The sequence below is a fragment of the Ursus americanus genome, chromosome 2 (assembly GCF_024610735.1).
Source record: "Ursus americanus isolate L20-20 chromosome 2, mUrsAme1.1.p, whole genome shotgun sequence".
In the NCBI taxonomy this organism is placed as follows: Eukaryota; Metazoa; Chordata; class Mammalia; order Carnivora; family Ursidae; genus Ursus; species Ursus americanus.
Window position 1 is genome coordinate 5,902,038 of NC_142128.1, and position 12,783 is coordinate 5,914,820.

General features: G+C 48.0%; 1 protein-coding gene across 13 annotated transcripts in view; it reads left to right on the plus strand.

The window, feature by feature from the left end:
- The window catches only part of TRRAP (transformation/transcription domain associated protein), a 109,088-nt gene that overhangs the window by 71,743 nt on the left and 24,562 nt on the right, over positions 1 to 12,783 (plus strand). For 9 of the 13 annotated variants that reach the window (XM_087867321.1, XM_087867342.1, XM_087867332.1 and 6 more), the window contains 9 exons: positions 1,392 to 1,538; positions 4,870 to 4,989; positions 5,205 to 5,492; positions 5,657 to 5,794; positions 6,381 to 6,493; positions 6,946 to 7,081; positions 9,797 to 9,988; positions 11,581 to 11,809; positions 12,447 to 12,712. In XM_087867321.1, coding sequence (XP_087723447.1) covers positions 1,392 to 1,538; positions 4,870 to 4,989; positions 5,205 to 5,492; positions 5,657 to 5,794; positions 6,381 to 6,493; positions 6,946 to 7,081; positions 9,797 to 9,988; positions 11,581 to 11,809; positions 12,447 to 12,712 — 1,629 coding nt within the window. The remainder of the gene's footprint in view (positions 1 to 1,391; positions 1,539 to 4,869; positions 4,990 to 5,204; positions 5,493 to 5,656; positions 5,795 to 6,380; positions 6,494 to 6,945; positions 7,082 to 9,796; positions 9,989 to 11,580; positions 11,810 to 12,446; positions 12,713 to 12,783) is intronic. The other 4 variants (XM_087867335.1, XM_087867357.1, XM_087867355.1 and 1 more) reach the window with 1 other exon arrangement.

Consider the following 12,783-nt stretch of genomic DNA (forward strand, 5'->3'; position numbering starts at 1 on the left):
TGACTCAGAGGCTGCTTTGATGATTGGATTTTGGCTGTGACTTCTCAGAAGCTTCAGACAGAATTTAAGGTTTATTCCTTTCTGGGAAGGAGTCCTATAAAACATGGTGCCTACAGATTCTGCGCTGTGGCCCTGACAATATTCTTTTTTTTTTTTTTTTGATTTTTTTTATTACATTATGTTAGTCACCATACAGTACATCCCTGGTTTCTGATGCAAGGTTCGATGATTCATTAGTTGCGTATAACGCCCAGTGCACCATGCAATACGTGCCCTCCCTACTACCCATCACCAGCCTATCCCATTCCCCCACCCCCCTCCCCTCTGAAGCCCTCAGTTTGTTTCGCAGAGTCCATAGTCTCTCATGGTTCATTCCCCCTTCTGATTACCCCCCTTTCTTTATCCCTTTCTTCCCCTACCGATCTTCCTAGTTCTTATGTTCCATAGATGAGAGAAACCATATGATAATCGTCTTTCTCCGCTTGACTTATTTCACTTAGCATTATCTCCTCCAGTGCTGTCCATGTTGCAGCAAATGTTGAGAAATCGTTCTTTTTAATAGCTGAGTAATATTCCATTGTATATATGGACCACAGCTTCTTAATCCAGTCATCTGTTGAAGGGCATCTCGGTTCCTTCCACAATTTAGCTATTGTGGACAATGCTGCTATGAACATCGGGGTGCATATGGCCCTTCTCTTCACTACGTCTGTATCTTTGGGGTAGATACCCAGTAGTGCAATGGCTGGGTCATAGGGTAGCTCAATTTTTAACTTTTTAAGGGACCTCCACACTGTTTTCCAGAGTGGCTGCACCAGCCTGCATTCCCACCAACAATGTAGGAGGGATCTCCTTTCTCCACATCCTGTCCAGCAATTGTTGTTTCCTGCCTTGTTGATTTTTGCCATTCTAACTGGCGTAAGGTGGTGTCTTAGTGTGGCTTTGATTTGAATTCCCCTGATGGCTAACGATTTTGGCCCTGACAATATTCTTAATCTGAACGAGCGAGGCAGCGAGGCAGCTGTCCTGCATTTTGAGGAATGACAGGCTGTAATCCCTCGTAATCTTTATTGTTTTTGCCGTTTAGAGTTTGTACTTGCATTTTGCTTTCCACGATCCAAATAGGAGAGCAAAACAATGACCTTTTCGTACTGTTGGGTTTTTATTTATTTATTTTTTTCTCTTCCATAGTGTCACCTAAAGAGAGCTTTGGTCCAGTTAATCTGCTTGTTTATTTTAGACCTCAAGATTACTTAAATAATTATAAACTTCCAGGAAACTGACTAAAATTTTACTGGCAAAAGTATAACAAGAAGTTTGTAAGAGTTGTGTTTGTTGGCTTTTCTGTAACCATCTGACCTGGTTTTACTTGTTTGTGTTTTGTTTTGCAGGATGTAGAGATCGATATTGAACTGGCTCCCGGAGACCAGACCAGCACGCCCAAAACCAAAGAGCTTTCTGAGAAGGACATTGGGAACCAGCTGCACATGTTAACCAACAGACACGACAAATTCCTCGATACTCTCCGGGAAGTGAAGGTCTGTGTGCGGGTTCGGAGGGATGGTGGTTCTTCTCTCCCCTGAATATGCTGCCTCCTCACGCAGGACTCCTCAACAGCAGTGTGAAGTCGTCTTCCACAAATGCCAGTTAACTTTTTTTTCCTTTCTCAATCGGCACCACGAGAGTTCTGTGAGACTCTAACGGATATTCTGTGTAAAGATTTGGGAAAGGATTTACAGTATCTTATGGGAGAAAATAAGAAAAAGAAGTTAATTTTTCCACTGCTGCCCCTTGAAAGAAATGGTAAAATGGTGTACGAAATACATGATGAGATATGGCTGGATTATTTTTCAAATGCAATAAAAGAGGAGAAAATGAGGATAAGTTATTAACATGGTAAACTTTGCAGGGAGAGGTCCTCCAAAAGCATCTGTTTTGAGATATAGGCAGCTAGAAACTCTCGCCTCCACAAAATGTCAGATTAATTGTAGATATGATCATTTTTAGTTAAAGACTAAGAGATTCCAGGGGCGCCTGGGTGGCTCAGGTCATAATCCCGGGGTCCTGGGATCGAGCCCCGCATCGGGCTCCCTGCTCAGCGGGGAGTCTGCCCCTCCCTCCCACTCATGTACTCTCTCTCAAATAAATAAAATCTTAAAAAAAAAAAAAAAAAAGTTAAGGCTCCGTATACCAAGTTGCTTTTGAGGAATATTACAAAGAAACTGATGATTCTGTTCACACCATGAGCTAGGTGAAAAAAATTAAAAACTACTTACCACAGATAGTTTCTGCATTTAAACTTCTCTAGTGACGTATCCTGAATTTGTGCATTAAATCAACCTTTGAACTTCAGAGTGATAGTTGTATTTATGTGTGGAGAAACACAACATTTGGTCTTCTGTGCACGGCACAGGAAGCAGAGCGTTCCTACGTGTAGTAGGTGTGAGGTGCTCTTGTTCGTACACTGAAGACCTTACTAGGCCCCTGTCCCTCCTGTCGTCACTGCCAGAAGGTGGGGTGGTGATCAGTGCCCCCAAACCTAACGGCCTTTCTTGGCTAACAGTCATTAGGATATGTCACCATGTAGATAATTGACTTATTGGTTGCCTTGGCACGAGTCCAATGATCAGCTCATCGTGGAAGATCCGAGTACGTTTTAGCGGTGCTCGATAACTGAATGAGACGGACAAGCGTAGCCAGCCCTCATGGGCCTTGTGTTCTCGCGGGGCAAGTCATAAACGGAAAGAAGTAAAATCAGTATGTGCTGTGTCAGGTGGTGTGCGCTCTGGAGAACAGCAAAGCAGCCAGGAGGCTTAAGGAGTTAGAGGGCGTGGCGTTCATGCTGTTTTTGTTTTGTTTTGATGGTCCCATCCCATTTATTTTTTTATTTAAATTCAATTAACATAACGTATTATTGGTTTCAGAGGTAGAGGTCAGTGATTCCTCAGTCTTATATAACACCCAGTGCTTGTGACTCATGCCCTCCTTAGTGTCCATCACCCAGTTACCCCATCCCTCCACCTCCTTCCCCTCCAGCAACCCTCAGTTTGTTTCCTATGATTAAGAGTCTCTAGGGGCGCCTGGGTGGCACAGCGGTTAAGCGTCTGCTTTCGGCTCAGGGCGTGATCCCGGCGTTATGGGATCGAGCCCCACGTCAGGCTCCTCCACTGTGAGCCTGCTTCTTCCTCTCCCACTCCCCTGCTTGTGTTCCCTCTCTCGCTGGCTGTCTCTATCTCTGTCAAATAAATAAATAAAATCTTTATTAAAAAAAAAAAAAGAGTCTCTATGGTTTGTCTCCCTCTCTGATTTCGTCTTGTTTTATTTTTTCCTCTCTTCCCCCATGATCCTCTGTTTTGTTTCTTAAATTCCACATGTAGTGAGATCATATGATGATTGTCTTGCTCTGAGTGACTTATTTTGCTTAGCGTAACACCCTCTAGTTCCATCGACGTAATTGCAAATGGTAAGAGTGTTCGTGCTACATGTTGTGTTTATGGAAGTTATTTTTTATAGAGCAAAGTAGGGTTCTAAGTCCCTGCATTTCTAATTCAGTTAGACCCTGATATTTCCATTCCCAAAGCTTCTCTACCTGTGAAGTGGTCAGGGGCCAGTGGGCGCCTCTGGACTATTTGTTCCTAAGTCTTGAGAGACTAGGGGCGTCTGAACAGGTTCTTCACGAAACAGGCACGCCTGCTCTCGTCTCTGCTGTGGGCATCTTGTTCCAGAATTGACCATCATACTCTCTGTGGGAGATCTGTTGAAGCCAGTGTCCCCTCCCTGTCTCCCTGGCACCCCTGCATCCACACACTGCTTTGCCTCTCTCTGTGGTCGCATGTGAATGAGAACGAGCCAGAATCCCCCACCCACGCTCGAGAGGAGCGTTTTTATTGGCAGGTCTGTGATTGCGTGTGGCCCTTTGGTGCTTCGGCGTCTGCTAACTGACCCAGAGCCAGGAGACTGCTGACGCACTGGCCAGGGAGTGGGGAGCGGCCACGTGAGGTCAGCCACACTCGTTTTATCACGGTCTTCCTCATGGGGTGGCCTGAGTACCATCCAGGAGCATCCTTCAATTAAGTGTTTTCCCCCATTTTCCTTGAAATATTTCTATCTTTGCTTTCTGCATTTTTGGTAGACATGAATGTGAGGGTGATTTCCTTTCTTGGGTTTGCTGTTGGAGAAAGGAAAGCATAATCTTGACTCAGCCATCGCGGAGGCTCTGTCTCCACGGGGAGGTGGTCCCATTGGCCCACTGGGCTTCAAGCCTGCCAGAAACCTGCCTGTTTCTAAAGAATCTCAGCAGCTAATTCAGACTTTCAAAAACAGCAAAGCTGAGGACAAAGAGGCATCTGTGGATTTGGTTCTCCTTTTGGGCCCTTCGTCCCCAACCCTGGCCCCTTTCGCAAGGCGTCCCATTCCAGGCCGGGCCACTCCCTGTCCGCCTCTCACCCGCCATCCGCTGCAGAGATTCTGAATCCTCACTTCTTGATTTGTTCTTCAGAATTGTACTTTTTGGCCAATAATTTGCCTATGCGTGTGCTCCTCCTTTCTCTTTCACGTTTCCAGCGGTCTCGGTTTTGATGGCATCTCTGTGCCTCTCGTTCGCATGTCCGCATCAGCGTTGCATTTGTACCTCTCAGACGTGGTTAGAAAACACCCATGAAAGTTAAAAAATGTAGGCATGTCACTGGCTGCTAAGCACACTGTGGGTTCCTGATGCTCAGAATCTGTGTTTTTGCTCTGACCTGAAACTTGCTCAGTCTTCGAAAGTTTGAAAGTGGAGTGGCGTCTGATAAAGCGCGAGACTGAGTGTCCTGCACGCGGACACATGAGGCTCCCGCATGGCTCCATGAATCTCTGTTCTTTCCGTAGACGGGAGCGCTGCTCAGCGCCTTTGTCCAGCTGTGTCACATTTCCACAACACTGGCAGAGAAGACATGGGTCCAGCTTTTTCCCAGATTGTGGAAGATTCTGTCTGACAGACAGCAGCACGTGAGTATATGTTTTAAATCCTGTTTTGGAAAACGTAGTTTTCGGTGTTGAGAAATATTTATGAAAGAAAACCGTCTTGTTAAGTTTCACAGCATGAGGACACTGCTCGCTGTTGTGTAATAGTGAATTCTCCAGAATACTGTTGGATGCTGTGTAAGAGTGAGGCCGTGCCGAGTTTTGAGCGAAGACTTGACTTCCATGCTCTTGGCTTTCAGGCTCTGGCCGGAGAGATCAGCCCGTTCCTGTGCAGCGGCAGCCACCAGGTGCAGCGGGACTGTCAGCCCAGCGCCCTGAACTGCTTTGTGGAGGCCATGTCCCAGTGCGTGCCCCCGATTCCCATCCGACCCTGCGTCCTGAAGTACTTGGGGAAGACGCACAACCTCTGGTTCCGCTCCACGTTAATGCTTGAGCACCAGGCTTTTGAGAAAGGTCTGAGCCTGCAGATTAAGCCTAAGCAAACAACGGAATTTTATGAGCAGGAGAGCATAACACCACCTCAGCAGGTGAGGCCCGCCTCCTCTCCCGGCTCCCGTCGTCTCTGCCGGTGACCTCCCCGTGTCAGTAAGCCTCTCCCCGGGGGATTTTAAATGACAGCACAGTGAAGTTGCTTTATTGGGAAGAAAGCGTTTTTGTTGTGAGCACTCAAGAAACCACGCTCTGTTTCCAGGAGATACTGGATTCCTTGGCTGAACTGTACTCTTTGTTACAAGAGGAAGATATGTGGGCTGGTTTGTGGCAGAAGCGTTGCAAGTATTCAGAGACGGCGACGGCCATTGCTTACGAGCAGCACGGATTCTTCGAGCAGGTAGCCACCGTCCAGCGACACGGCCGGGCCACATGGCTGAGGACAGGTTGTTGCTAACGATCTCAAGGCAGAGTGCACGTTAAATGAGTTCACCGGTTCATTTCAAGCATTTATCCTACATAGAAAGGCCCTTTGAAGTCTCAGTTTAAGAGAAACCTACATACATGACATGAACATTTTTGAAATTCAGTCCTAAAGCCTTTACCGAAGTTGCTAATGTGGGTGCTTTTCATCTGCAGTCAGTGGTCCTGTTGGAGAGGGCAGGTAGATTGTAGTTAGTGTTTAAACTTTAATCGTCACGTTTGTCCTTTCATTGAAATGTGGCCCCTGTCCCGGGATATGGTTCTCAGCCCCACATAGGGCACTGAGCCACGGAAACTCCAGAGGCACAGGTGCGAGCGGTGGCCTCTGCTGTCCTCACAGAAGGACGGAGAGATGCATCCTGGGGCTGGGTGGCCTCCACTCTGTCCCTTCTGTGTGTGCAGAGCGCCTCAGGGGCCAGTGATCTTCTGGAGAAGAGCATAGGCACCCCAGGCCGGAGATCCAGCTTGCCGTGTATAATTGAGAGCATTGTTAACTTCTTTAGGCACAAGAATCTTATGAAAAGGCAATGGACAAAGCCAAGAAGGAGCATGAGCGGAGTAACGCCTCCCCTGCTATTTTCCCAGAGTACCAGCTGTGGGAGGACCACTGGATTCGGTATGCCACAGAGCTAGCCGTAGTCAGGAGTCTGTTCAGGGAACCGGGAAAAAAAGAAAAAAGTCTCTGAAATTTTCTTGTAATGACTGCTTTTAAAAGGGGACTTTGCTATTTTCTTTATGGCCTTATAAAGAAAAGAACCACCTCAGAACAGCATTCGGTCCGTGAGCAATTAAAAGCTTCCATTGGAGAAACAACAAATGCTCTCTGCCCACCCCACCCCCGGCCCTGGTCCCCGCCGTGTGGTGGGTGGCCCTCGGTGTCCAGGGGAGCAGTTCATTTCAGAGAGCAGGTGGCTCACTGCAAGTGGGGCACCTTGGAAGCCCACCCTTTTGCCCTGGGTGGGGGGGGAATATTTGCAACAGACAGCTTAAAATCTTACCCCTTGCCCTTTCTGAACGCATGATTGTGTTGGTAACTGAACTTTTGCTCTTGAATGCCTGGTCTTGCAGGTGCTCTAAGGAGTTGAACCAGTGGGAAGCCTTGACGGAATATGGTCAGTCCAAAGGTCACATCAACCCTTATCTGGTCCTGGAGTGTGCTTGGCGGGTGTCCAACTGGACCGCCATGAAGGAGGCATTGGTGCAGGTGAGACCACCCTCCCCCCGCCGGGTGACTCTCCCGGGCTCACATTGTGTAGCTCTCCAGAGAGTTCTCTTCACTTAGAACAAGCTGGGCATTTCGGCAGGTGAAAGATAGCTCTTAGGAAGGGAGCATTGTTTTCGGTTCTCTGACACCTTTCCCAGATGTGTTCAGTTCGGGAGTTAGATGAGGCATTAGTTCATGTGGCGGAGCTGGTGCAGAGGCGCTGCCGGAGGTGAGCACTCGAGGGCGAATTGTGCGCCGGGGCTGGTGGGTTAGTCGTTGCTGTCGGCAGACGTCTGCTGGATGAAGCAGCACTCTCTTCAAGCACGTGCTGTGTTGTGGAGGTGAAGGCAGCACAGTATCAGTGAGGCTGAGTCATGAACTTGGTTGAGCTCCACATTTTTTTAAAAATTAAACTCCATCCAGAGGAATTCAGTGCATGGCGGGAGAATGGGCACAGAGGCCCCATTCCCTTTTTCCCACTGAGGGGGATCAGAAAGCCCCAGTATGGGACAGCCCAGCTCTGTGTCATCTGAGCCCCACGACACATTATTATTTTTGCTTTAGACGGTCTTCAGATGCAGCCATTCTTCTGCTCTTTATCGTTTCCTGCATCTGGGCCCTTCCCTCGTATTCTCTCTCGGCCCCTTACCCTGCTTCTGCTCTTCATGTCTCCACCTTTTCCATGTGGTGTTCCTGGTTGGAGTTGAGGTGGAGGAAGTGCTGCCATCTTGTTCTCACCTGCCCTTTTACCCAGCCAGGCTTCGTTGACACACTGGTGATGTTTCCTCTCTCCTTGTAATTCAGAGAATGCAAAGGACACTGAGATTATAGGACTACTGTCTTTGAAACAACGAACCTGAAATTTTAACTTACCAAGTTTATGCTGCAAACACGTGGAAGATTGTAGAACTGAGATTGTGAACCACAGAGGGCAGAGACAGCCTAGGGCTTGACTTTGGGGTTGGAATCTGGAAATTGCTCGTCTGGTGCAGGGATTTTACTCCAGAGATAACTAGTCATTTGTATTAAGATGTGTATTGTTTCCGACAAAACACATTTACAATGGATTGTTCCTTCTTTGCTCTGTAGATGTTCTGCTGAGTAAATATAGCTCGCTCTACTGTTTCCTTTCTCCTCCCTTCCCAGGGTTTCTCTTAGCTGGATGCAGGCAGCGTCACGCTGTCCATCGGTCTGAGAAATGAGTTTCTTCTTTCAGAAACCCTGCATAATTTTCTAAAAATTGTAAAGTGCTTACTGATTAGAAAAAAAGCTCAAAGTATATGAATAAACATTCTGAGGAGCCTGTAGTAAATTCTCATAGTCTTGATCCAAGTAGATGGTCCAAAATTATTTGCTCATTTACTGATATTTCAAGAAAAAAAAAAAACCCTCGGATTACTTCTGTTTTTGTTCTGTGCATTATGATTTCAGGGCTGCTTGCAGAAGTATGGTTATTTCTTGGTTTGACCTAATCGGTGGGGTAACTTGTTTCAGGGGGTGGGAAATAGGAGATGCCTTTGTTCCTAGTGTTACGGAGGATAGATGTGGTGATTGGCCAAAGCCTATCCTGAGTAGTGTTTAAGCCCAGAAAACGTGAGATGGGTGTGATGTTAGAGGATTATGTTGGAAGCAGATGTTTTGACAAGTTTGTCTTCCTAAATTCCTTCATCGTTGGATTCTTGAGATCTGAGACAGGCCATGAATGTGAATGTGCTTTAAAGAAGTAAGATGTCAAAAAAGCAAGGCAGAGAGTTACATAAATGCAGGGTGGCACCATCATCATATCATCATCGTGATACATCTGTCATTTAAACAGGTAGTATTTTGGCACTAAAACGTGTATGATTTTTATTATAGCCCAAAGGTGCTTCGGAATGAATGTTATGTGATCTTGTTACAGCAAGTCCTGTAAAATACCTTCAACAGAGGTATTCTTCTTATGCACAAAGAGATTATTGTTGAAAACACATTAATTTTTATCATTTATGTTTTTAAATGCTCTGTGCAAGATTGATAAAATGAGACCAGTTCTAATGCTTCCTTTAGAAGGTGGTGGGCAAGACAGAGCCTTTGAGGGTAGAAGGGGGAGCACGGGGAGCCAAGGAGAGGAAGCGTGACCGCTCCGGGCTGAGTGTACTTCATGAGAGAGCTGAGAACCAGGATGTGAGAAATCCGGGGGGAGTTTTGTAGTAGATGACAGAGTGCGGCTTTTGAACGACAGTCAGATTTATGAATGTTCTCCCATATTCTTACCAACCGGAATCGTTGCCTTTTGCTTCCTGGTATAACGTGGAACAAGTTAGATTGATTTCCCAGGACAACAATATGAACTGGAAACAATTCGAAATTATATTTATCAGAGTGGAGGCGAACATATATTTGATACTTTGGAAATGGCTGGCTGACTATAGCCGAGGGGTGATTGTTCATCTAGTCTGTCACATCAGTGTTGATTGGTTTCCTTCGTTTCTGGAACTGCTGATGACTCAGGGCAAAGAAGCTGTAGAGACTGGCTACTCACTAGTATTCGGAAAAGGAGAGTATCCAGAAAACGCCATCTAAATGCATGACTTCTCCAAAGAAAATATCTATTCAAATAAAATTTCCGTTTATCACCTTGCATGATTGGCCACAGAAAAATTGCTTGCATTTTTGACCCTTTGTACTGAGAGGAGTTTGCCCGTTGCTTCCCGTGTAATGTTCTTTCACCACCAGGTGGAAGTAAGTTGTCCCAAAGAGATGGCGTGGAAAGTCAACATGTACCGCGGCTACCTGGCCATCTGCCACCCCGAGGAGCAGCAGCTCAGCTTCATCGAGCGCCTGGTGGAAATGGCCAGCAGTTTGGCCATCCGCGAGTGGCGGCGGCTGCCCCACGTGGTGTCCCACGTGCACACGCCTCTTCTCCAGGTGGGTGTGGCGCGCGTCCCGTTCAGGTTGAGGTCCGTGATCCGAGCTGGATGGCGGGGGGGACAGTCCTTCCACTTGTCTCGTTCTCTCTCACTGAAGCTCATCCTCAGTAAGAGGAAGGCCAGAGTCAAAATGTAGAATAATAAAATGTTCTCATTTTTGGAGTTTCCGTGGGATTTAAATGACAGATGACATCTCAGGAGTGATTTTGATGATTCTCATTTTGCTCCAGGCATTTTCTTTAACGCCCACTATACCCCATCAGTGTGATGCCCTGTGCATCGTCTGAGACTCTTCCGAGTGCTGGTTTCATAGCGTGTGTCTTAGCCTCGTCCTTGCTGGACCATCTGCACGGTTGCTGACGGTTCGTTCCAGCCTCACAAGCCAGCACTCCCTCGCTCGGCTCTGACGCAGTCTCTCCCACGGCCCCCCGCACGTGCTGCTCCTCTCTGCAGAAACTACTTCTCCTTCCCATCCCCCTCCTGCCGCCTGACCCTGAGGCTCCGGACACACAGGAAGTGAAGGCCAAGGCAGAATTGTCAATTGCGGCCGCAGCAGGCACACAGCCCTCAGCAAAGGCTGAGCGACTTAGAGGCTCGGTCGTGAGGGACATCTGTGGCTAACTGGTGACCACTAAGCCACCTGGTTGCGTTCTGCAAACAATAGACTTGACCAAATCAGTGTACCAACATACTTACCGTGAGGGTCCCAGAGGGAACAGAGCCAGAAAAGGGGGCAAAAGGAATATTTGAATAAATAATGGGTGAAAACTGCCCACATTTAATAAACCAATTTCATTTACAAAGCAGATAACAAATGAGCCTGTAAGCGTGGGAAAAATTGTTCACCACCGTTAGTCATTAGGGAAATGCAAATCAAAAGCACAGTGCGATACCACCTCACACCCACTACACTTCTAAGTAAAAAGGACAATAACGAGCATTGGTAAGAAAGTGGAGAAATGGGAACCCACGTATATTATTGTTGGATTGTAAAATAGACTGGTAACAGTCTGACAGTTCTCAGAATACTAAGGTACGGGATTCCTATATGACAGCAGTTTCAATCCTACACACACACGCACACCCATGTTCACAGCAGCAGTGTCCATAATGGCCAAAATGTGGAAGCCGCCCAGATGGCCGTCAGCTGATGAAAAGTGCTGGATCCCGGCAGCAGACTGGTGTTCAGCAGTAAAAAGGAATGCGTGCTGATGGCAAGTGGGCCAGGCTGTTGTGATCTGCGCCCTCGGTAGGAGAGCCCAACTTAGGTGGTGGCAAAGGGAATGAGAGAGAGTTTGGGGGGCTGCCCGTTCGTTGGGTGTGCTGCCTGCACCACTGTCCTCCCTCTCCTACTTGGCAATAGCCACAGAGCTGAACTTTTAAAAGTTGGGGGGGTCACAAGAGCAGAGTTTGGGGTGAAGAGTAAGTGAAATGTGGAATTGAGGTATCTGTAGGGGAGAGCGCTTCCTTCGGGGAGCGCGTCGGGGGGTCTTGACGGTCACCAGATCGCTGATGGACTCTGCTTTGCGTTCCTGGTTTGCTTTTGAATGTCGCGCTCACCGGGGACTCCCTTATGCTGGTCCCGTTCAGGCAGCCCAGCAGATCATCGAACTTCAGGAAGCTGCGCAGATCAACGCCGGCTTACAGCCGACCAACCTGGGCAGGAACAACAGCCTGCACGACATGAAGACGGTGGTGAAGACGTGGAGGAACCGGCTGCCCATCGTGTCTGACGACTTGTCGCACTGGAGCAGTGTCTTCATGTGGCGGCAGCATCATTACCAGGGTAAACCTACCTGGTCCGGCATGCATTCATCATGTAATTTCCCAGACACCCCATGTTCTGGTTCCATGTCTCGGTTTTGTTGTGTTTTTTTTTTGGTTTTTTTTTTTTTTCTTTTACCAGATATTCTGTTTTCTGGCAGGTTTGGCAGGTGGTGGTTGGTCTGGCAAGGGTGAAGGGGAAGGCAGCGAAAGATGGGGAGATGCCCCCCACCCGTTAACACTCTTCCAGCTAGAACAGAGTTGGGGCTAGGGGTGCAGGCTGGTGGGATCTGAGCTCCGGGGTATGGCGCTCATTGGGAAGCCGTCCGCCCTCCCCTCACCCCTCCCCTTAGGACGAGCTGCTGGAGGTGGCCGTGTGGAGCCTTCTCCGGTTTTCCTGGTCCTCTCTGCTCGTCCCCTCACCCTGCCGGGCATCTGTTTAGAGCCGCCGTCCTGATTTAGTTGTAGCCTCGGCAGTCGTGCTGAGCTCAGTGGTGTGTGCTCTTTCACTCTTACTTTCGCATCAGATACCTTCCTGGTGTAAAACCCAAGGAAAGGTAATGAGGGTTTATCACAGAGCTTCCTGTTTTCATGAGCCATGTGTGTGTTTTTCATTTTTTATTTCAGCCTTATTGTGGAACACTTTGAGAAATGTTTGGCGTGGACTGATAGCTCTTTTCTTTGCTCTCTAGCTATCGTAACTGCCTATGAAAACAGTTCTCAGCATGACCCAAGTTCCAACAACGCGATGCTTGGGGTTCACGCGTCCGCGTCGGCGATCATCCAGTATGGGAAGATTGCCCGAAAACAAGGACTGGTCAACGTAGCTCTGGACATACTAAGTCGCATTCATACTATTCCAACTGTGCCTATCGTGGATTGCTTCCAGAAGATTCGACAGCAAGTCAAATGCTACCTCCAGCTGGCCGGAGTCATGGGGAAAAACGAGTGTATGCAGGTAGAGTGACGACGGGAGCCGGCGGCCGCCCCTCTGCTGAGGAGGTCCGGCAGAGCCCGGGTGCCCCGTGG